This window comes from Hyperoodon ampullatus (genome assembly GCF_949752795.1).
Source record: "Hyperoodon ampullatus genome assembly, chromosome: 5".
In the NCBI taxonomy this organism is placed as follows: domain Eukaryota; kingdom Metazoa; phylum Chordata; class Mammalia; order Artiodactyla; family Ziphiidae; genus Hyperoodon; species Hyperoodon ampullatus.
In genome coordinates this window covers 30980279-31005029 of record NC_136918.1, presented here as the reverse complement: position 1 = coordinate 31005029, position 24751 = coordinate 30980279, and the positions used below count along the sequence as shown (strand labels likewise).

Sequence of the window (24751 nt, the reverse complement as noted above, 5' to 3'; positions counted from 1 at the left end):
AATCCACGTTTCCCTGACAAGGCATCAACACCTTGGGAAGTACTTACTTTGCAGTGTCAGCACCACTTGTAATTAGAGTGTTGATTAGCAGCTCATGGCCGTACCTCGCTGCTATGTGCAAAGGGGTGTTGCCATTCTTATCCTCACAGTCGATTACTGCTCCTGCAATAAAGGACATACTATCAGACACTGGACCATATAACGATCAAGTCAAATCTATTACATGGAAAGTGATATAAAATGCAATTCAAGCACAAACTAATGGGTATAGCAATTTAACCATAGATTTCATCCACAGCACATTTACTGGGCCAGGCACTGGGGTTACAGATTTCACACTTAAAGCAATTTTGTGAACAAGCATAAGATTTTAACAGATTTAAAAATTACAAAAGGGTTCTGGGCATCCAATATGTTTGGAATCCACTGTATTTAAACAAAATTAAACACATTTCTTTAGAGTGAGACTTTCCAAAGCTTTAATGTGCACACTCTGTGTCACCAAGAAGACAGCATGCAATATTTTATGAATTATTTGATCATGAGCTTATTTCTACCCTTTCCCTGAAAAATCAGAACAGCTATTGTCTTGAGCACTACTAATAAACAGTTCCTCGGAACATGGCTTGCGAAAACACTACTTTAACGTACCCAAAAGTTCTTTTTATTTAAAAGTTTAGCCTGTCTAGTACTAATTCAAATGCAAAAGAATACAAGTTCAGAAAATAAATGAAAATGCTAAAAACAGTTCAAGATAGTCAGAAGGGAAAAGAGAAATGCAACCGAGTTTTCTTAATATATAATACAGTTTGCAGTAGAAAGGCAGAGTTTTCTATCTAGCATGTTTTAAAAAAGCCAACACTAACTGCTAGAGAAATTATATTTAAAATCTAAGGGAAACAATACAAAAATAAATGAAAAACATAATTACAAAAGATACATGGGGCTTCCCTGGTGGCGCAGTGGTTGGGAGTCCGCCTGCTGATGCAGGGGACACGGAATCGTGCCCCGGTCTGGGAGGATCCCACATGCCGCGGAGCGGCTGGGCCCGTGAGCCATGGCTGCTGGGCCTGCGCGTCCGGAGCCTGTGCTCCGCAGCGAGAGAGGCCACAGCAGTGAGAGGCCTGCGTACTGCTAAAAAAAAAAGATACATGTACATGGCATTTAAAATTCTTCATTATCTGATTTTCATGAGCTCTGATATCAAATGTCAAAAACGTGTATACTGCTATGACAATTCCTCAATACCATTCATTATGTGGATGCTTTTACTACACTTAAGAAAAAAAAACAAACAGAAATACTTTTTACCACTCTGGATAATGGTTTGTGATCTGGAGAATCTACCGTGGAGGGCAGTCATGTGCAGTGGGGTTTTTCCATCTTTGCTCTGAAATAAACACACAGGAGATTTAAAATCCTTGTTATATCTGTAACATGTAATTGTTAGTTTTATTTTGAATATCCTCTTGCAACTTTACTCTGTAGAACTATTACTCAAGCGTTAAGTTTAACTGAAGCCTGTGGCAGTAAAACAGCTGTTTGAAATTATGAACTAATTTTTTAGTACATGTATCATAAAGCACAAATATACAGAAACCTCAATGTCCACAGTTTTAAAAAGGCCCAGAGTGGTGGGTATGGTGTAATCTTAATATCACTCCTATTTCAGGTGGGGGAACTGATGCACAAAGGATATTAATTCGACCAAGGTCACATCACTGGAAGTGGTATTGCCAGGATGTGCTGCCCAGGGTTCAAAAATTTCACACTGCTACAATTCTTTTGTTCTAAGAAATGCTGAATCCCTCCTTGACCAAGGAAAAGTGAATGTTAGAATTAACTTCAGAAACTATAATTCACTTAAAAACTTTATACATTATTTTGTTTATAATTATTTGTAACAAATAATGTTAGCTATTTTCTCAAATTACTTAAAATAATAAACCAGACTGGCCTTGCATGTGTGTTTGATGTAGAAATTCTGAAATTCTAGAGGAATTCCAAATATGAAGAAAAACAATGCCTGAGTTAGGTGATATCTTTTATTGTGAGTTAGGTAAAGTCTTTTCTTCCCTAAAATTATTTTGTTAATCAAAACATACATGTGACCATCACAAAGGAAAGAAGTATTTGGGGTATTTTGTTTATCTGACCAAAATTTAAAGTACACGGTGGGGTGGGAAAAGGTGTGACAGCTATCTGGGTTGACAACTGGATATATTGTGAGAAATTGTATACTTCTTGTTCTCAACCTATATACAATTGGGTTCCTGTCCTCTACAGTAACTGATTATGGAATAAACACTTGAAGAGTGGGAAAAAAAAATCGGTAAGTGACACAATCAATGAGGCATGGTTCATAAGCAAGGTTATGAAAAAACAGAGGTATACTGCTTTTTAAAAACCATTCATTTTACTTCTATGTAGTATTCTGTAGGACAACCAATTAAAAAACTTATAAACTGAATAATTACAAACCTAAATTCACATTCCAATTCTAGTCATCCACAAGGACAGAAACATCAAAATAGAGAATGGGATGGGAGGAAAAGATGAAGGAGAAAGGTGCCTTGATAAGGAGAACTTGAGGGTCAGCAAATATAAATTTTTTCTTGCAAGGCAAATGTCAAAGCCTTAACTCCTTAGTCAAACAATAATTCGATAAGCATCAATTTGACAAATACAGGAAACATAGGTGTCAGGAACGAAGATATATTCTTGAATGAACGCACATTCTTATGCGTTGAAAACTCACTGCTATCAACAATTTTTACATAATGTCAGTTGGACGGTACCTCAGAAGTCATCAACAACTTGGGGAGTGTGTTTCATTGGAACTTGGCGGTAAGATAACTGGGCAACTGCACATCAGCAGGATGTCATACGTCCTTAGACAAGATTAAAGCAACTTTTATGAAATCTATTTTTAAACCAGCATCATGGTCTGTTGTCTTCAAACTTAACCACCACATCTTAACTGTTTTGCTAAAACATTCCCTTGTCATGTGTAAAATCTACCACTGAATTTTCTAAATCATTAAGGAGGTAACTTCAAATAGGACCACTGCTAAGCATTATACTACAAGTGACCCTCTTGTAGAATTGATTCTCATCTCAACATTTCAAAAGAAAATACAGACTTAAAAATAATCATAGGTACTAGAGTCAGCTACGTAGGCAATGACATGAAGCAAGTGATTAATTATCTTCAAATTATAGTAAACAGTCATGTCTAAATGGCACTGTATAAAATAGAAAGCCTAATTTTTACCCAGCCCCATATAAACTAAAAAATGCATAATAGTTAATGATATAGGTAAGCCTCTTATTCCATGATACTTAATATTTAACAAAGATAATTTTAACTACAGCCACTTTATCATAAAGGGGTCTCACAGAGACTAAAACTACTTGATGAGATTTTTTCGTTTGAAGAATATGAATTTCAAAATTTTTATTTTGAAAAACTCTTCATTAAAAAATATTACTAGGCTTTTGAGGAAACAAGTAACAAATTTCCCACCCCCACAAGAATTCTGATACTTTTTCTAGGCACTGATTATCCAAACAGCAGGAATTCTTCAAATCAAAATAAGCAGTTTGAACTTATCAGTAAATATTTAGAAGTTATTTAAATTATTAAAAATAAAACTTTAGTTTAGTAGGTGATCTGATTGAGAACTGAAAGCTTTAAATGTATATTCTTAAAAGAGACATTTTAACCAGAAAGGGGTTCTTTATGATATCTCATGCCCTTTCCTTCCATATGTATAAGCTTTGTCCTTTAGCTGGCAGGGGGGCAATTTAGAGCAATGACCTAATTATAGATGGGCTTGCTGCTGCTACAGCTGTCAGAGTGGGTCAGTGGCATCGTTAAAGGATTTTCTACAGTTAGAGAGGTAAGAAAATAGACTCCTTTCTCTACCAGTCTGAAAGACACTGGCTCATCACACCTACAAAAGGAGCTGAAATTTTATGCAATGAAAGCTCTGAAAACATTTGAAGCTTAAATGTTTTTACTAATCCTGAACGGTTCAATTTTGTTTGTGGTTTTCTTTTCTTTACACCACAGACATGGTTTGGCAAGTGCTCAAAGAATGAATTAATAAATTAATACAGAAGCAATCAGTGAAAGCATCTTGGAAAATATAAAATGATGATTATACATTATGAAGTAGTTATGTTCAAAACTGTGGTTGCATGTGCATTTCCAAAGAATTATGCAGTAAAGGTACATATATTTTGGCTCCAGAATTTTCACATATTTCTAAAATTCAAATGTTCACTCTTGAAAGCGAATGACCAAGAAACCAAAAAGCAACTATTCTTATATGTAAAACACTGTACAGTCTTCTAACTTTTCTAACACTGTGAAAAATTTCAAAACAGAAAAGTTGAAAGAATATTACAGTGAGCACCCATATACATATCACCTAGAGTCTACCACTAACATTTTACTATGTGAGCATTATCATACAACCATCTCTCTACCCACCCGTGCAATTAAGTGATGCTTTTTTTTGGGGGGGGCGCCACACCGCGTGGCATGCAAGACTAGGGATCAAACCTGTGTCCCCTGCAGTGGAAGTGTGCGGTCTTAACCACTGGACCGCCAGGGAAGTCCCTAAATGATGCTTTTTAAAGTCAGCTGCTGGTATCACTACCTATTACCTCTAAACACTTTGGTATGCGTATCATTAACTAGGATTCAGTATTTGTTTGATTTGTAACCTACTACGGGAACATTTACATGCAATGAGACATATAAAAAATGTACCACCTGATGAGTTTTGACTAACACTTATTTATATAACACAAAGCTGTCAAAATACAGGACGTTACCACCACAGAGAAAGTTCCCCCACGCCCCCTTTTCATCAATCCCTCCTCCCAGAGGCAACAACTGTTCTCTTTTTTTTCCCCCCAACTATAGAGTCTGGAACCCCATATAACTGGAATTTTGTCTGTTCTAAAACCTTATATAAATGGAAATAGTGAATATATTCTTGTGTAACGCTTTCACTCAGCATAGTATTTTTAAGATTCATCTGTGTGTTATCAGTAATTCACTCCTTTTTAGTAGCTACTGATACTATGGTGAACTCCTAAATACTAGATAGGGATTCTGATCTTACTTCATACCTTCATATTGACATCGGCCCCATTGCCTACTAGAAGCTCTAAACACAATGCTCCATGTGTTGATGCAGCAGCAAAGTGCAAAGGAGTAAACCCTTTTTCATTCTTTTGATTTACATTAGCACCACAGTCTATAAGTTCATTCACGACAACATCTTGTCCATTGTAGCAGGCTACATGAAGAGGTGTATTTCCATAGGCATTTGGTTCATTCATCTATTGGAAGAAAAAAATTGTCAATCTTAAAGCAGTCTTCCTGATTATTGTTGTGAGCTATTTTAGCAACACTGTGGTTGAAATCTAATTATTAAAGTGAGAAACAAACAGGGATAAATACACAGATATGGCTTATAATTTTAAACTTCTTTAAAAATAACGAACATAACAACATTTTGGCGTCAAACGATTTTGTAGCTTCAGGGAATATAACTCATATATACAATGTCTACTTCATGACAAAGCTGAATGATTCCAAGAGATATTTTAGGAAAATGAAAACAAATAATATATTTTTAAAAGCATTCTAGGTAAGGGACAATCAGAATTAATTCTAAGAATCATGAAAAATGAACACAAACGGAAAATTCTGACATATATTGAAAAACATGCATATTTTCTGCTATTTACAGTGACAAAAGATTAAAATTGGTGATTAGTAGAGAGAAAGATTTTTTTAAAAATGACTGACATCCTTTTCTATTTAATTCATTTCTGCAACAAACTTGGGCTTTAGATATTTTCCAGCCTACATACTGACATTTTACCAAAATGAATGTGCTCAAAAAATACAGTCAACATTGAGAAGTAATTCATGTAACTGAAGTTTCTTTATCTTTCTATTTCTTAAAAAATATATTGGATGAATATTTTAAAGTTTACATAACTTTTCTGTGGTAAAGAATTGTACTTTCGCTCCTGTCTTCTGGGAGGTCAGCTATGGCACACCTGACAGCTGTGTCCTTGTCCAGGGTGGGAGCTGGCTACCCTGGACCTGAGAGTAGGAACAGGCACAGCGGGTCTTTAGGGCAGGGCCAACCACACCACATAAACCAACCATGTGATGGAGGGGAGGGGCTTCGGGTCCACTGCTATCAGTGGACTTGGAGACTGAAATCAACCATATGAACAATTTTGATCAATCAATCATGCCTATGTAGTGGAGGCCCAATAAAACGCTGAAAACAAAGCTCAGGAGGGCTTCTCTGGTTAGCAATACTATGTGCATATGTCACGTTCTGATGCTGGGAGAGTAAGGGGTCCTAACTCTGTAAGGAGAGGCCAATGGAAGCTTTGCGTTTAGAATACTCTTAAGACCCTGCCTTGTGTGCCTCTTCCTCTGGCCGATGTTAATTAGTATCTTTTCTGCATAATAAACCATAACTGTGAGTATAATAGCTTGCAGTGAGTTTCTGGAGTCCTTGTAGTGAATCATCAAAACTGAAATCAGTCCTGTGTGGAGACTGTGCCCTCTAACCTTGTGGTTGGCCCCAACTTATCACAACTTTATTTAACATTTTCTTTTCTCACATCTCCGGTAACAGAAATTAGAGGAAGTGAAAAAGCAACACTTAACTTTAGTCAAGTTATCTAGATTTCATCACCAAAAGCTGGTGGACACAGAAAAGATTCTCCCTCGGAGCTTCCAAAACTTTGAGAGATTAAATTTATTGTTTTAAGTCACTCACTTCAGCTCTAGGAAACTAAGTCATGCAATTGGAGGCCACATGTCACTAAATGGCTCTAAGTCTGACCACTTTTTCTGAAGAACACTCTCACCAGAGTTTATAATTTTGCTGTCAATAACATAAGCTTTAAAAATTGCACCAGAATGGACTTGAAACAGTGATCAGAAACAAGGCTATCTCATTTATCTAGATCAAGGGTCTCTTAAGGCATTATGTCACTCTGTTGAAACAGAGCTATAGGAAGTGCTGAGTTGAAATAAAACTTTCATCTGTTTGCACTCTACAAGCTTCTACCTAACAATGTGGTTGAATTTTTGATCCCGACATTTTCAGTAACTAAGTGCTTCACAAAGTCCTTAAATTAATAGGCTATCCTGCTCCACAGTTCTGCCACGTATTCTTTGTCCAATCAGATTACCACCTATCTTTCTGTCTTTGCAGCTGATCTAAACTACCTCCCTCTCTCCTTCTACTTGGTTGCTTTTCATCTGTTTTAAAGACCAGATGAGTTTGTCAGAACTGTGCCTAAAGGATGGACTGTGGGAGCTCCAGGTATTCTTAGCTATCCCAGTTCCGTAATCAAATACATTCAGATGAAAGAGCAACCCCTCTAAACCAAACAGATCATACAGTAAGGAACACTTGCAGCTAATGGGCCAGAAGCCTCTAGTTTTCCTGCCTGCCTCTGGCCACTATCCTGTAATGTGAACAGCTACGGTCATTTAAAGGAAATATTAGACAAACTGGGCAAGTAATACTAACAATAACCCAGCCACTTAGGAAAATAATCCAAATATGTCTGATCTGCTGGTTTCCATAGCTGAAATGAAGCTACAGGGCCTAGAATGTGATGGAAAAGAAAAACTTTTGTCAATCAACCATTCACCTTTGGAATATATTTCACCTCTTAATACATTTGACTAACTTCATGACTTGGTCAGACATCAGTGCACTGTATATTATGTAAAGGACTATAAACATAAAACTATTAAAAGACAAAAATGTTATTATAAGAAATCATCTTTTAAATTTGAAATAACTTCTGCCAACAACAAAATCATAAACACACAAAATGCTCCATTCTTCTGTACTGCTTAGTCTGTACACCTACATCAACCCCAAGATCAAGAAGGTACTTGACTACGCTGATCATCCCACTAGAGGCTGCTGCGTGGAGAGGTGTATAAGACTTCTTGTCCTTGCATGTCACTTCAGCTCCGTGTGCCACAAGTAATTTCACTACTTCAATGTGACCTGAAAATGTGTTTATGAAGAAAAAAACAAGATGAGTGTATGGAAAATATGAAATACAATCCTGAATACCTTTAAAGACAGGTAAAAATATAATACAAATTAACTAGATAATGCATGACAAGTCACCAATTAATCACATTATAACCAGAGAGAGGATAGAAGAAAAAAATAAGAATTCAGGATAATTTTGATAAATGCTGATGGAGGTAACTAATAACCGAAAATAATACATTTAATTATTTTATCCAATGATAACCCTGCAATCTTCCTTTTACCTAGATCTTGTTTCCAAGGTTGTTTTAATACATTCTCCAGTTCTTAAGTTAGCTTTTCATGTCTAATGTAAGACATTAGTTTATGTTGTGGAATCTTCTTCTACGTGGAAATCTGGGAGTGACTTGGGCTTATTTTTCTTAAAAATGTCAGGTCTTTAGAACACGCAGCTAAAAACTTCTTTTCCCTTATTATTTCCACCAGATGCCTTAACAATCAGGATAGGCTAGGTCAGCAGTCCGCAAGCTTTTTGGCAACAGGGACCGGTTTCATGGGAGATAATTTTTCCACGTGGCGGGGGTGGAGCGGGAATGGTTCAGGCGGTAATGTGAGTGATGGGGGGGATGGTTCAGCCCTATGGGGGGGTGCGGAGTGGCAGATGAAACTTGGCTGGCTTGCCTGCCGCTCACCTTTTGCTGTGCGGCCTGGTTCTGGGGGATGGGGACCCCTGGGCTAGGTTATACATGCTGCGGTTAACAACCAACTCCCAAATCTCAGCGGCTTAAACAATTAGTGTTTTATTTCTCATTAGCATTATGATAGCTTGGCCAGAGGGCTCTGCTTAGTCACGCAAGGATCCAGATTCATGGAGCTGACACATGATTTAAAGGCAGCTTGGTCACTGTGCCAGAAAGGGGAAGAGACTACAGTCTCACACCAGCAATTAAATGCTCTGGTCCACAGGGGATGCTACTTTCATTAGGCAGAACTAGTCTCAGGCCCCACCCAACCACATAAGGAGGCCAGGAAGGGGGACATGTATCTGGAAGGTGGGAGAACCACTGTTCTCCTTTCTTATCTCCTCACTTCTTGTCACATTAGATTATACAGTGCTTTCTCCTCCTCCCAAAAGCCTTTCCACCTCTGTGCCTTTGTTCATGGGACTGATTCCTACATTGTACAGAATGTTCTGCTTGGACGTTTCTTTCTAATCGTTGTTACTAATCCTCGAAGAAGGTCATGTCAGTTCCTATCTTCCCTAGAAGTCTTTTTAAGGCTTCTAGTTGCCTAGAATTACGTGGCCAAAAGCACAATGTACCTGTAAATACTATCTAATAAGCATACATAATAATACTTTGTGATATATCTTAATCTTGAATCATTATCTAACAAACTCTTTAAATACTTTTATGTATTAAGTTCCCAAATATATATATCTTTAAAGGCAAATATCATAGGCTCTTAGGTTCTACTTCTTGGTGTATTTCAAACAAAATAGGTAGCTAATAAATATGTTACATTAAACGAGTTGCTAATGATGCCATTTTTAATACCCGTCATAGGGAAGGAGTATATAAAGTAAGTAACTATAAAAATGAGACTTTCAAACACAGTGCCTTGCCCCCTTGAAAAAAGGAGTCTACAAGATGCATAAAGAATCAAGTAGATATAGTTGTTCATATATATAAATTATCAATTAAAGCGGATACATTCAGCTATTTTTTTCCCCATTTCAATATGAAAAATATCTACTATATGTTTAGGAAAAAATCAAAAGAATAACTGTCAAATCATTAGGTGCCAAATTAAATGGGACTATCATATTAGAGCACTAACTGGTACAAAAGATCTCTCACTACAGAGTACTCTCTGATCTATGGCTCTAGAAAGACAACTACTTGGGTTGACTGTAATGTATTAAAAACCAGGATTGATAATGCCCAGGAGGCTCACGCATAAATATAGCTTTTTTAAACCAGGCAAATGCATATTATTCACTAAATATGCCAGAAAGAAACAAATTCTCCTGACTTTTAAGACTAGAAGGCCCATTATACAAACATAATGGAAAAACTGTCCAAAACCAACACATCATTCTAAGTAAATAACTTAGATCATATTAATTATGTAGATTCCAGGAAGTGTGAACTTTTCCTGAGACAGATAAAGCCCTATTTTTAAAAGGTGCCATGCACAGGGAACAATCTTAAAATTGACAAATATTTATTTAAGCACATTTCTGAAATATGTAAAAATTCCTTTAACGGACCACTGAAAACATGAAGAAGGGGCCTTTCCATAGCCAGTTTGGGGTGACCTATTTAAAAGAAAAAAGGGAAGAAAGTTCTAGAGTGAAATAAATGATATTGTTCTAGCAAGGCGGAACCTAGTCAGAATACATATGTGTTTTCCTTATCAATTTATAGAACGATGCTACCAAGGAGACTAGATTTCATTCAATTCATCTGGGTGTATTTTTAGAAGACAGCATCCAGCAGACATGCATGGCATACATAATTCTGTAGTCAATAACTCCTTTAAAAAATTATATCCATGCAATGTGAATTTGATAAATGTAATCATTATCCGTTGGGAATTTGGAAAATTCCCTACATTTTTCTTTTGTTTATGAATGTATTAATAAAAGTAAAATGAGCTATGCTCACAAGTTTTTATGGAAAGGAAAGTAAGAAGAAAAAACACCATTTCACATCAACTCAAATTATGCATTGCTTTAAGAAGAAATAATGTAATGAGTTGCATATCAAGGTAATTAATATTTATTTAGTACCCTCTATGTCAAAGTCATCACAGTAAGTAAGGTACTCTGAGGCAAAAAGTGACTGGATATTGCTAAAAGCACTGAAGGCAACAGAAAAGATGAATGAGTAAATGGATTTTTTTTTTTTAAACAGATCTTTACTGGAGTATAATTGCTTCACAATACTGTGTTAGTTTCTGTTGCACAACAAAGCAAATCAGCCATATGCATACACATGTTCCCGTATCCCCTCCCTCTTGCGTCTCCCTCCCACCCTCCCTATCCCACCCCTCTAGGTGGTCACAAAGCACCGAGTTGATCTCCCTGTGCTATGCTGCTGCTTCCCACCAGCCAACTATTTTACATTTGGTAGTGTATATATGTCGATGCTACTCTCACTTCGCCCCAGCTTCGCCCTCCCGCCCCATGTCCTCAAGTCCATTTTCTATGTCTACCTCTTTATTCCTGCCCTGCAACTAGGTTCATCAGTACCAGTAAATGGATTGTTAATGAAGGTTCATGGTAGGAGCAAACAGGGCAGGGAGGGAAAAATGATCAGTTCATTTGGGGACAGAGGTGGGGCTGGGGGACATAAACAGAGGATTCAATCATAGCGTAGGGATAAGAGGTAGAACCTAACAGAAAAGTAAGGGTAGCCTGAACCACGGGACAGAAGGCCAGGGCAAATACAGAAGCCTGTGAGAAATAAATTACAAGAAGACATGTAATGCAATTATGTAATGTCTCTTAGGCTAATACTGGCAGATTCTCTAGAGGTGTCAATGACCTGGACTTAAGGCCTGTCTAACAGACCAGGCAGTAACTCCCTACTTTCATATACTTAGCTCCTTTTTAATCCTGAACACCTAAAACAACCGAATGGTTTTAGAAACTATGTGTCAATACTCCTCTTTTTCCAAGCTTAAAGGAAGGAAGAGACACGGAAAGGAAAATTACGAATCTCTGAATGTTTATGCTCAAAAATTAAATGGACTATGAGGTCCAAGAAATACAGAATATCTTTTACAATCCACAATCGGCCTGAAAAATGACATTTAGTAGATCAAGGAAAACAAAGCCATCCAAGGGCCTCTGAGATACACACACCCAGCTACTCTGGGAGCTCAATTACAGGCAACCCACAAAATTCCTTGGCCTTCAATTTTATGAAAACAGCTGCTTAGCCAAGTTTAATTCTTTGGAGATAAAAGGCCTGACACCCTCTGCTTAATGTGTGAACCTTTTAATATAAGGTATATAGTTTAAAATCACAGACTATCTGTTTCTGAACTGTCAAGAATAAGCTACTCCAGAATATTCAGAAAAATCCCCAAGACTTAAAATACAGAAAACCTACAGGCTGTGAGGAGGGCACTTTAGGACACCACAGGAGACTTGCTTCTGGATGTTTTACCTTCAATTAACAGAAGAAAAGTGCCCATGACATAACTAGAGGCACAAACCTTTGGTGTGAGAGAAACACCAAGAGCCCAAGAGTTATTTCCATGATGGGCAAAGGATTTTCCTGGACCTTGGGGTTACTGTCAACTGGTTTGAGTTCATTTGGTTTCTTACATTTTTGTATTTTACAATTTTATATAGTTTTTAAAATTAATAATCTTCTATCAACCTTCGAATTTTAAGTGGGAGCTAGGAAAAGACAAAAGCAAAGGCAGGGAGTAGTGAGGATAAGCTATGCCTGTGAGAAGAGGGGCTAGACTGTCTTTGTAGTCAGTATGAGAGGCACGTGGGAATGAGACCAGGACTACATGGCAGGTCCGTCAGTCCATGTAATTTTTCCTAAGTCAGAGGAGCAAGAACAGCAGAAGCAGAATGGACTGTTGGGAGGAAAAGAAAAAGCCCTGAGCTCCATGGCTGCAAACAAAGGAGTTCTTCAGCTCTATTGTAAGATGCCCCACCCACGGCTTCCTTCCAGAGGCACAGCCTAGCCCTACGGGACTTGCAAGGTTTGCAGCAGGTTGAGATCCACTTCGACCTGCGTGGTCTAAGCGCCCGCAGGCCAGCATCTCTGCTCTGCTCTTTCTGTGCGTTTTAAAGTATCCTGAGGAAGGCTGACCTTTCTCCTCCCTGGCTGTCCCAGTTACCTCAAAAACCCATTAATGCTTTCGTTAGTGCTCTCCTCGTGGAGCTGCGTAGGTTTTAAGCAGTCTGCCCCAGGACCATTTTCCCATGAGCTCTGTTAGTTTCAAACTGCAACTGTGCACATCCTAAGACTTTTCAAGAATCCTTTTTTTTCTCTGTTTGGTCGCACTGCGCAGCTTGTGGGATCTTAGCTCCCCAACCAGGGATGGAACCCACACCCTCGGCAGTGAAAGCGAGAAGTCCTAACCACTGGACTGCCAGGGAATTCCCTCAAGAATGTTAAAAGCAGAAAAGCTGATATCTAAACCTCAGTTTCTTACTGTGAAATTACTGTGGTAGAAATCAAACGTGATATGCCTATTTAACACAGCGCTTGGCACAAGATAACAGGCTTCTTCACAACTTCTACCTTAATATTCCCATACAAACAAGGATGGGTTCACAATGGGTATGAGAATGGGCTTTTAGTAAACACCAATCTAAACTCTGTATCCCAAACTTGTGTCTAGGACATCTCTCCCTTTAAAAGTAAACAGAATTAATTTTAAACAGCTTTCAGGAGAATTGGACCTAATGTACTCCTGTCCTGGCAAACCTCCCCCGACTGCCAGGCTGGTTCCACTTGGGCAGCAAACTCAGATATGGTGCAACTTCTCACTATCCCAAAAGACATGTTATACCAAATGCAAGAACGAAATGTCCAACTTTTCCTTAATACTTAATGTCAAAAAATAAATTCAGGGCTTCCCTGGTGGCGCAGTGGTCGAGAGTACGCCTGCTGATACAGGGGACATGGGTTCGTACCCCGGTCCGGGAAGATCCCACATGCCGCGGAGCGGTTAGGCCCGTGAGCCATGGCTGCTGAGCCTGCGCGTCCGGAGCCTGTGCTCCGCAACGGGAGAGGCCACAACAGTGAGAGGCCCGCGTACCGCAAAAAAATAAAAAATTAAAAATAAAATAAATAAATAAATTTAAAACACACATACCCATATATGCTGCCCAGTGGATAGCACGTCTATCTTTCTTGTCAAAAGCATTAATATTGGCACCTCTAGACAAGAGTAGTTTGACCATCTGGAATAAAAATAAACACAGTTTCATCAACATTCAGAAGTAGAACTGTTCATGAATATCCATCGTGAAGACTACTCATCTCAAGCTCTCTGGCACCGAATTTCTGCATTTGTAGAAAGGAAAGACAAGACTATATACTGAAGATGCTTTAACATAATTTAATAAACAACAGGACAGTATACGAAAAAAGGTTTCACTATGGTGGTTACTGAAGTCAGGCATCAGCATCTTTTTAAAGATGCCACTTTGTGTCCTGGTATTTTATGAACAACTAAACACAAATCTGGAAGTCTAAAGGGAGAGTATTTAACAATAGGTTTTATTCCTTTTTATAGCCCAAAGTGTTATTAAAATTCAAAGTGCATTCTGATCCCAGAAATGTCTTAAATTTAATTCAAACACAGATGCAGTGTCCGTAATATGATTAGACCTGAAGGTCACTGCACGGTCTACTTACCTCATAATGTACCAAAAAAAGTCATTTCCATTATGTCCAAGCATATTTACAATAGTTTCCCCATTAGAAAGGGCATTCCAGATGTCAAAAAGGGACTCATCTAGTGACCTGAACTGCAGTAGAGACAAGAATTCTTTACGTTGTAAAAGCCGAGAAGAACAGTGAAAACAGCACTGCAGTGACTAGCCCTCAGCCATGGAATCTTGGGAATGTCACTTTACCTCTTTTTTTAAAAAAAAATTGAAGTATAGTTGATTTACAATGTTTCAGGTACACAGCAAAGTGATTCAGTTTTATATATACATATATTTCTTCCAGATTCTTTTCTACTACAGGAAAAGAATTGATATTGAATATAGTTCCCTCTGCTATACAGGAGGACCACCATTTTTACCTCTTTGAGTATCTGTGTCTGCAACAAAAATGAAGGACTGGACAAGCTGCCCTCAAAGGTTCTTCTAACTCTGAGTCTCATTCTTTCCTAAGTCTTCCATGTACATACATAAACCCCACTCTTTGCTATGGCACACCTAACATTAACCAATACTCCTTGTATAAGGTAACTAAATACTAATTTTCTTAAATTGTTTTCTTTTGATGGTCTGTCATCAAAGAATTCTTGACTAAATGTTCAAAATAAACTATAAGAAAATGTTTTCGGGCTTCCCTGGTGGCGCAGTGGTTCAGAGTCCGCCTGCCGATGCAGGGGACACGGGTTTGTGCCCCGGTCTGGGAGGATCCCACACACCGCGGAGAGGCTGGGCCCGTGAGCCATGGCCACTGAGCCTGCGCGTCCGGAGCCTGTGCTCCGCAACGGGAGAGGCCGCAACAGTGAGAGGCCCGCGTACCGCAAAAAAACAAAAAAAGAAAATGTTTTCTACACTCCACCTTCCTTTGCTACCATCTTTCTGGGAGAACAATGAAACTGTTCTGCCTTCCTAGACACTTTTTCCTGCAATGACAGAACATACTTTTCACATTGTGTTACAGTTGGCAGTCTTGTCCTTTGTCTCCCGAGGTTGACCATGAAATTCAGGTGCAGGGGCTGTATCTGATAAATAAATTTCTAAATTTGAGAAAGTTATATCATGAATTATCATGAAAAGAAGTCTGGGGGTTTGAAAAAGGTAAAATTAGATAAAAATGAGCAAAATAGGCAAGTTCATTAATAATGGGGGGCGGGCACACACACACACAGAGAGAATCACTGTCTAACTAAATACCACTTACCTCCCCGTGTCCACTGAAAGCTGCATGATGCAGTGCAGTTCTCCCTGCTCGATCGGACACGTTTACATTACTCAGCAGAGGCACCAAAGCTTCCGCACACTTTACAGCTTTATTAGCAGCCGCTATGTGTAAAGGGGTTTGCCAGTTTTTGTCTCGAGCATTAACATCTGCAGAATGCTTCAAAAGTACCTGAACTGCTTCCTAAAACATATGAAGATATACAAGACAAATGAGTTAACAGCTTTAGAAATGGTACACACATGAAGGAAATAAAATTTCTTGAGAAACTAAAAATAGTTCTGGCAGAACCTGCTATAAACAAGCCAGAAAACAAAATAGCTTGAACTAAAGGCAGTACTCAGAGCCATGTAAGATACATCAAAATAAAACATTCCCTTTCTCTATCCTCAAATTAAAGGCACAACAATCAGTCTCTATCAAAATGTACAAGAAATACTGACAAATATTCTTCAAAAACATTCATTACTAATCTTGCTTTTCTAGATGGTGAGATACAATTAATTTATACTTTCAAAGCTTTAAAAAGTAGATTTATCACTTTGCCATTAAATATATAAAAATTTAAACATACTATTTCCCAAAGTATTCCACATGCTATATTTTACAAAATGAAAAATCACTAGGATCTAATTCATTAGAGAGAGAGAGAGTGAAAGAGAGGGAGGGAGGGGAGGGGAGGGAGGGAGGGAAGGAAGAAGGCTTTGTTGTGATGCTACCTGGTGGGAAAGTTGGTGTTAACAAGGCAAATTAAGAGTTTACTATTCAAAGGGATTGGTCTCCCAGAAGCACAAGAAAAATGTCACAAAACATCCATAAACTGGACTCATGGCAAAATCAAAAGGAATCCAGTATGCCATCAATATTAAGCAATATAATCAGAACTAAACGTAGCAAATTTTTTCTCCTTACAGTGATAATCCTATTTTTGGCAGATGAACAACAAACTACATACGAAATGAAAAGGACCAGAACCAAATCACCTCAGTTCTGTCATTTACAAGGTATAACTATTCAAGTCTAGTAAAACTGACCCTTGGTTTTCTTATCAGTAAAGAGGGGAAAGAGCACCTGTCCATCACTCATCTCAAGTCTGCTATGAAGCAAAAAAACCTAATGTACATAAGATTGTTCAAAAGATTAAAATAACTGTAACTATGCAAAGTAGCAAGGAAGACCAAGCAAAACACTATTATTCATGATTTTCACATAGCCTTTGAAATAAAAAGTAATCAGAACTGCTGAAATATGGGAACCAGCACAAGGCTGGCAAAAGACTGGAGAGACGCCCATCAACCTATCGACCTGCTGAGTAGCTAAGTAAAGACATGTGGAGGCCTGCCCTGTGACCCCACAATTCCAATCCAGCTATTTACCCAAGAGAAATTTTAACAAGACCCATCTAAGAATGTTTTTATTTATTTATTTTATTTTTTATTTTATTTATTCATAAGAGCCAAAAACAAGAAATGTAAATGTCCACCTACAGGAAAATAGGTAAACTGTTGTACATCCATACAGGAAACACTACTCGGCAATAAAAAGAAATGAACCACTAATGTACACAACAGTATGACTAATCTCAAAAGAAGTCAAGACGTTAAGAGTACATACTGTATGATTCCATTTTTATAAAATTCTAGAACAGGCAATTCTAGAACAGGCAATTGAGAGGTGCCTCTGGGGACAGGAGGGACTGACTGAAAAGGGACATGAGGGAACTTGCTGGAGTGATGGAATCTTCTAAATCTAGATTGGGAGAAAGGTTACATGGGTGTATACATTTGCCAAAACTCAACACTATACACTTAAAGTCTGTGAATTTTACTGTAAATTATATTTCAATTAAGAAAAAGGAATATAGGGAAAAAGATACACAGAGGAATATATACTCAGAATCATGGAGAACAAAGTACAAATACTGTCAGGATTCTCAATCTTCATCCTCAAGAAGGGTATTTTGTGACTTAGGGAGTAACACTAATACCATCCTGGGAAATAGATATACTAGAAAATAATTAAAAACAAAATGAAGAATTTATAATTGGATAAACTGGGCAAATACAGCATACTATAGATGCCAGGCTTGCCTTAATTATTTCCAACTGGAATTCACAACGCATACCTTTAAGTTTCTAAAAAGTGTGTGGAATACTTACGTTCCATCAGCAAGAACAGAAAAATCAAAGCTATACTTTCGTTTCACAGAAAAACAAGAATAAATCCAGTTTATGATTGAGGGTGGGTAAGATGGCACCTAAAGAAGGCTATAAACACAACAACTAAGACTGTTTGAACCCTGGGTCCACTGCTGGGGACACTTAATTGTGTACCCCACAATTCATGTCGAAGCCCTAACCAACCCCCACCACAAAGCAGTAAAGTTAAATGAGATGATAAGGGAGAGACCCTAACCTGATCCGACTGATGGCATTCTAAGATGAGGAAGAGGGAGAGAGAGATTCCCCCCTCCCCGACCAAATGTGAGGACACAGTGAGAAGGCAGCCATCTGCAAGCCAGGAAGAGAGTCCTCATCAGAAACTGACCCTGCTGGACCTTCATCTGAGACTTCTAGCCTCCAGAGTGTGAGAAAGAAACATTTCTGTTGTTTAAGCCACCCAGTCTACGGTATTTTGTTGTGGCAGCCGAGCTGACTAATATATCCATCATTTACTACTCAGAATAATATACGTCAGTGCCATATCACAACAGCAGTGATCTTTGAAAACTTAGAGAAAACTAAAGAACTCTCTAAAGACAGGAGATTCAAAAACAAAAACAAAAACAAAATTTTTAAGGGTAAAATTCTGGAAATTACAAACCAATGAGCCTGATGTATTACCCTAGTAAAATTCTAGATTTTATTAGCAACACATTACAAGCATTTAGAAAAAAAATGTAGGGATAACCAAGGATATACATAGTTTACTAATGACAGAATTACCATAGTAACCTTGATCCCAATTTTTCCATTATTAGAGGGTATGCATGTGTAAGAAATGCTGCAGGTGTGCCTTGACTTCAAACAAACAAGTAATATCCTATGACACTGATTTAAATAAGATTAAGAAATATGGGGGTGGGGTGATAACAAAAGGTTAACTAATTATATCCAAAGAGTATTTATTTATTCATAGCTTAGGGTCAGGCACAGGGAAAAGAAGGGCTAACGCATTCCAAATAAACACAATGTTTGAGTGAACCACTAATATCTCACATGATATTAAACTCAGTTATCCTGATAGAACTAAAATGTTAATTCCTGGAGTTAGGTTAAAAAAATAAATGCATATCCTTCAGAAGTTCCAGTGTGGGGCTTCCCTGGTGGCGCAGTGGTTGAGAGTCCGCCTGCCGATGCAGGGGACACGGGTTCGTGCCCCGGTCCGGGAAGATCCCACGTGCCGCGGAGCGGCTAGGCCCGTGAGCCATGGCGGCTGAGCCTGCGCGTCCGGAGCCTGTGCTCCGCAAGGGGAGAGACCACAACAGTGAGAGGCCCGCGTACCACAAAAAAAAAAAAAAAAAAAAAGAAGTTCCAGTGTGATGTGGATGGATAGACAGATAGATAGATAAATAAATAACACACACACACACACACACACACACACACACACACACACACAAAGCCCTAATACTCAGAAATTGATTTATTCAGAAGAATACTGAGCATTTATGGAGAGCTAGATTATATGCTACTCTTCAAGATTGACAGTCACAAACCAGTGGTGGAGAAAAGATGAGGCAGTCAGGCAGTATGACCAGGTGCATGGAAACCATGTCACGGAAGGAGAGCTGGGGAACTTGGTATAGTTAACCCAAAGCAGTCTTTCTAAACCCAAGTTCAGTGAGGGAATTAAGCCTTAAGACATCATCCACTATCTGTGAGGAGTTAACTTCCTTACTATGCATCTTCTGCGATGCTAGTCATCTCTGTCCTTGGGAGAAGTGAGGAAATAGTCACTCTAATCATCTTCTGTAGAGCTTACTTCTCTCATGGTATCTCAAAAACATAAACCAAAAGCTACCTAAAATTTTGCCTTTTTATATACCCCTTTGTGGTTATGTTTTCTATTAAATGAAGTAAGTAATGTAAGTATAGCCTTCTTTTGCTCGTAGGATATGACAGGAATAATTAAAAGAACACCAGTGAAACTGATAATCTTGACTAGGTTTCCTAGCAGTTTTCCTAATCATGGCATTCTCCTTTTTTTTTTTTTTTTTTTTTGCGGTACGCGGGCCTCTCACTGCTGCGGCCTCTCCCGTTGCGGAGCACAGGCTCCAGACGCACAGGCTCAGCGGCCATGGCTCACGGGCCCAGCCGCTCCACGGCATGTGGGATCTTCCCGGACCGGGGCACGAACCCGTGTCCCCTGCATCGGCAGGCGGACTCTCAACCACTGCGCCACCAGGGAAGCCCACATTCTCCTTTTAAAAGAAAAATAATCCTTAGGGCTTGGGGTTTACAGAAGTTATATTTTTATGGAATGGTTACGTTTTATAGCTGTTTCCCATACTCCTGCAGAAGAGTAGTAATATTACATAGCCTAGTAGTTTTTAGGATGAAAAGCCTAAACCTTTTTTAGGTTGACAAGCTTAAACTTAAACTTATTAGGATCTGCTGCTTTCTAACCTACAGCTTGCCCTTAAGTTCAAGCCACGTACACAGTTTTAAAAAATCAGCAGTTAGGTCTCTGGGTGGAACCTGCAATCTACCTTTAACATTAATTATTTTTTTAAAGAATCTTTGGCCTGTTTTACAATCTCTACAAATATACAAAGTGTTATTTCTGATTATTTGACAAAAGTCCACTAAATTTAATAGTCATATTTCCAAGAGTCATACCAAAAAACAGGTAAGTATAACTAATTTATCAATAGGTTGCCATGATGGCAATGTTTATCTTCCTTAACTGCCTTTATTTAAAGAAACTTCACTGCAAGAGGGCTAACCACAAACTTAAAAACATTACCATGAATTTCAGAGTTCAAAGTATTTTGGTTTAATAGGTCTTAGCTTTCAGAATTCCCAGATTTGCCCAAGATCACACAGCTAGAAAGTGGCAGGTGATATCTGAAGCCAGTGTCACCTGATCCAAGTCCCACAGTTCACCAGCTGTAGCCACCAAGGATCACCGTTCCCTCCCTATCCAGAGGCTTATGGTCAACAGACCGCCTCTGTCACACCGCAGCATTTACAGTCCCTCCCTTCCAGCCACCTTCTCCTCCACTCCTCTTCATTCACCCAACTCTCGTTTTGGGTTCAAGGTGTACTTCGAAATGAGGAATACAAAGAAGAATGAACAGAAAGGAGCACCCCCAGTTTCTCTTGGGGAAACATCCTCCCGAGGCATGTGTTCCCCTTATCTCTCCAGAACTATCTGGCCCCATGATGGGGAGAAGCAGCAGTAGCCACCCTCCCTCGTCTCCCACAATTTGAATAACTGAAGAAAACATTAATTTATACAGTCCCACCCTTTATTTAAAAAATGTTTTCAACTATCGTAAGATAGGTAAAAGGGGTGCTTTGGGCACAATGCATTTGTAAAAAGTACCCAATCCTTTTTAGAAAGGCAGTAAAATGACAGAAAAAAAGAGGGTCCAGGTATTTGTGTCATCTCTGCTACTCAACAGCTGAGTGGTTTCTGGCAAATTATTAACTGCACAGTTCCTTAAAATATCTATCCTACAAGGATGTTATGAGGACTAGAAGATATGACAAATATAAAAATGAACTTTCTCCAAAAATGTCAGTTATCTTGAAGGTCAAACAATACACAGGATTATAAATAAAAAGGAATTGTTCTTCCTCATAAGACACCTAACATATTTTAAGATTGTATTTAGAACTGGCAACATGTGAGATCAAGTAATGTTTCTGAAACTAATTTCAGTGTTTACCTAAACAATATTTCATTTAGTCATTACACACTGCTGAGATTATTTCTTGAGCACAACCAGCAGAACCTCTGCAACACGTCTATTAGGCTATTGTGAACCAGTCAGCAGAGAAAAGCCTTGAGGAGGAATTTGTAAGATAGAAAAACAACTGCTCTCTTGTAAGAAGTACAGAAGGAGGGTTTTCCCTGCCACTTCAGACTCTCCAACTTGGTTTGAACAAATTCCAAAGTAAAGTGACCAGTCTAGGTATTTTCAGTTGCTTTTTCCTTTTTTGAAAATACAGAATTTGAATATGGACTCATAGGCAGGCCTACTTAATGATTTTATATACAAAATATTTACTAAGAGAAATTTCATACCTCACTACAAGATGCAACTGCTCTGTGTAAAGGTGTCAACCATTTGTTGTCTTTGGCATTAACTCTAGCTCCTGCAACAAGAAGAAAAAAATAGATTGAAATATTTTGCATAAAATATTTTAAATAAATGTCCTGAAATACTAGTTACATATAGTCCAAATTGGATAAATAACAATTGAAAATGTAGTACTTCATTTTTATACTTTCTGCTAATAAATCACCCTTAAATTACAAAACAAAACTATCCTTTTTAATTGATATAATTATCCAGTAAGGTATTAGCTCTTTATATTAAAAATCAAAGAAACATCATTTTATATATAGTCTAGAAAAGCCACCTTTATACAGAGCATATCCAAAATGAAAATCAGACCCCAATGTAGAATGTGTGTTAAAAACCTCAAATACTTAAATACATGAATAAGAATACTAAGACATAAAATGTAGACCATTACAAAGTCTTTATTATAATTCTTTACTAATGAATGTATCATGTTATAATGCAATACAGTAATATCAAAACAGTTCTCCAGTAATGATTACAAATGCTTTAGTATTATAAAGTTATTTTATAAATGGATACAATGGCTATAAACTTAGGGGAAAATACTGAGAAAGGAAATGAACCAACCCACGTCTTTCCATGTTATACCTAAAGTTCTAAAGTAGTAATACTTAAAACAAATCAACTATGTCTTTTTTAAAAGTCATTAAGTCAATGGACACAAATTTTCCTTAATAGAATGGAAATACCATTTAGTAAGACAATAAGTGTATTATGTAATTTGAGGGGAAAAAAAACCTATCACCTATGTAAAATCCACTGATTTGGTGCTTAAATACCCACCAAACAGAAGCAGCACACCGTGGGATCGCTCTACGTAGAGAGAAACAACCCTGACTCTCAGGACTAGAGGAACTTGCAACAGGTCCTGCACTATGAGCAATCCTAGATTTACATCTAGAATAATAACTAGCTAAGTGAGAAGAGGCTTTAGGAACCTAGTCCAACCTCCATACTTTCTAGATGATGAAATGCTGGTACAAGCAAGCAGCTCACCGCCAGAGTCAACTACAGCAGAACCAAGGAGAGAACTCAGACATCCTAATGTTTACATTCTGTTTTGAGTGTGAGGTTCTAAGTAATAATCAAGCACAGTGACTCCAAGTTACAGCCCGAATAACCTCTAGCTATAGGTTCCTAACTAGCTGTATGATCCCTCTGAACCGACATTTCTTCATCTATAAACCAGATCCCCTAATACCTTGTTACAAAAATTAACAGGGGAGTTCCCTGGTGGTCCAGTGGTTAGCACTCCGAGCTTCCAATGCAGGGGGGCACGGGTTCAATCCCTGGTCAAGGAACTGAGATCTCACATGCAGCACAGCACGGTCAAAAGACAAACAAACAAACAAACAAAAACCAACAAAAAAGATTAACATACAAACCAATGTACCTAGTACATGTAGTACGGATACATTAGAGGTAGATTTTATAAGTCTGAATGTGAGAGGAAATGAATTAAAGGCAGGTGTAGGAAATCATCCACAAGTGCAGCAGTTGAAGCTGAACTCTGTGTGGGCAGGGCCAGTGAATCATGAACCAGCAGGAGAGCTTTCAAGATTGCTTAAAGCTGTGGGAGAAAGAAAGGGAGTCAGCAAAATAAAGAACCAGCCAGAGGGACTTCCCTGGTGGCACAGTGGTTAAGAATCCACCTGCCAATGTAGGGGACACGGGTTCGAGCCCTGGTCTGGGAAGATGCCACATGCCACGGAGCAACTAAGCCCGTGCGCCACAACTACTGAGCCTGCGCTCTGGAGCCCGCGAGCCACAACTACTGAGCCCGCGTGCCTAGAGCCCATGCTCCACAACAAGAGAAGCCACCACAATGGGAAGCCTGCACACCGCAACAAAGAGTAGCCCCCGCTTGTCAAAACTAGCAAAAGCCCACGTGCAGCAACGAAGACCCAACACAGCCAATTAAAAAAAAAAAAAAAAACCCAGCCAGACACAGTGATATATTCATGTAATAAGCATCTGAACAACTACTGGCCAGGTTCTGTGGAGACCAAAATGGTGAAAAGAGGCTTTTCTGACCACAATAAAGTCAGCATTTGTTTTGGGTAAGAGCACAAACACTTGAAATGTTCACGGGTCAGAAAGTTGGAGCCCTAGAGACAGTGAACAGGCTCCTTCCTTCTCCCCATTTATCACTTGGAACTTCAATGGTTCTCTATAATCCCTGTACCTCTTTCTATGATTTTGGATTTATGTGCACAGTAGGAGGGCAGGTCCTGGCATTAAGGCCTGAAGGGTAGTGACACAGACACTCAAAAGACACAAGTACCCTGGAAAGACAGAAGTAGAGAAGAATGGGGCCTGAAAATGGGCCTCCAACAAATGGGAAGGGTCAGAACTCTGATTCAAGGCATTAACCGACAAGGAAATAGAATGTGGCTGTCACAAAAAAATGAGGATGATCTCTACGTGCTGATAAAGATCTGAGAAATAAAAAGTAAAAATAGGGCTTCCTTAGTGGCGCAGTGGTTGAGAGTCCGCCTGCAGATGCAGGGAACGCGGGTTAGTGCCCCGGTCCAGGAAGATCCCACATGCCGTGGAGCGGATGGGCCCGTGAGCCATGGCCGCTGAGCCTGCGCGTCCGGAGCCTGTGCTCCGCAACGGGAGAGGCCACAGCAGTGAGAGGCCCGCGTACCGCAAAAAACAAAACAAAAAAAGTAAAAACAGCAGTAAGTAAGAGCTGTATGAATAATATTCTT

At 38.8% G+C, this 24751-nt stretch overlaps 1 protein-coding gene across 4 annotated transcripts in view; it reads right to left on the bottom strand.

The window, feature by feature from the left end:
• The window catches only part of ANKRD28 (ankyrin repeat domain 28), a gene marked incomplete at both ends in the record, with an annotated part of 160977 nt that overhangs the window by 33347 nt on the left and 102879 nt on the right, over positions 1-24751 (bottom strand). For 3 of the 4 annotated variants that reach the window (XM_079705037.1, XM_079705036.1, XM_079705038.1), the window contains 7 exons: positions 48-162; positions 1312-1390; positions 5146-5358; positions 7939-8081; positions 13926-14013; positions 15701-15901; positions 21974-22044. In XM_079705037.1, coding sequence (XP_079561163.1) covers positions 48-162; positions 1312-1390; positions 5146-5358; positions 7939-8081; positions 13926-14013; positions 15701-15901; positions 21974-22044 — 910 coding nt within the window. Of the gene's footprint in view, positions 1-43; positions 163-1311; positions 1391-5145; positions 5359-7938; positions 8082-13925; positions 14014-15700; positions 15902-21973; positions 22045-24751 lie in introns of those variants that run through there. The other variant, XM_079705039.1, reaches the window with a different exon arrangement.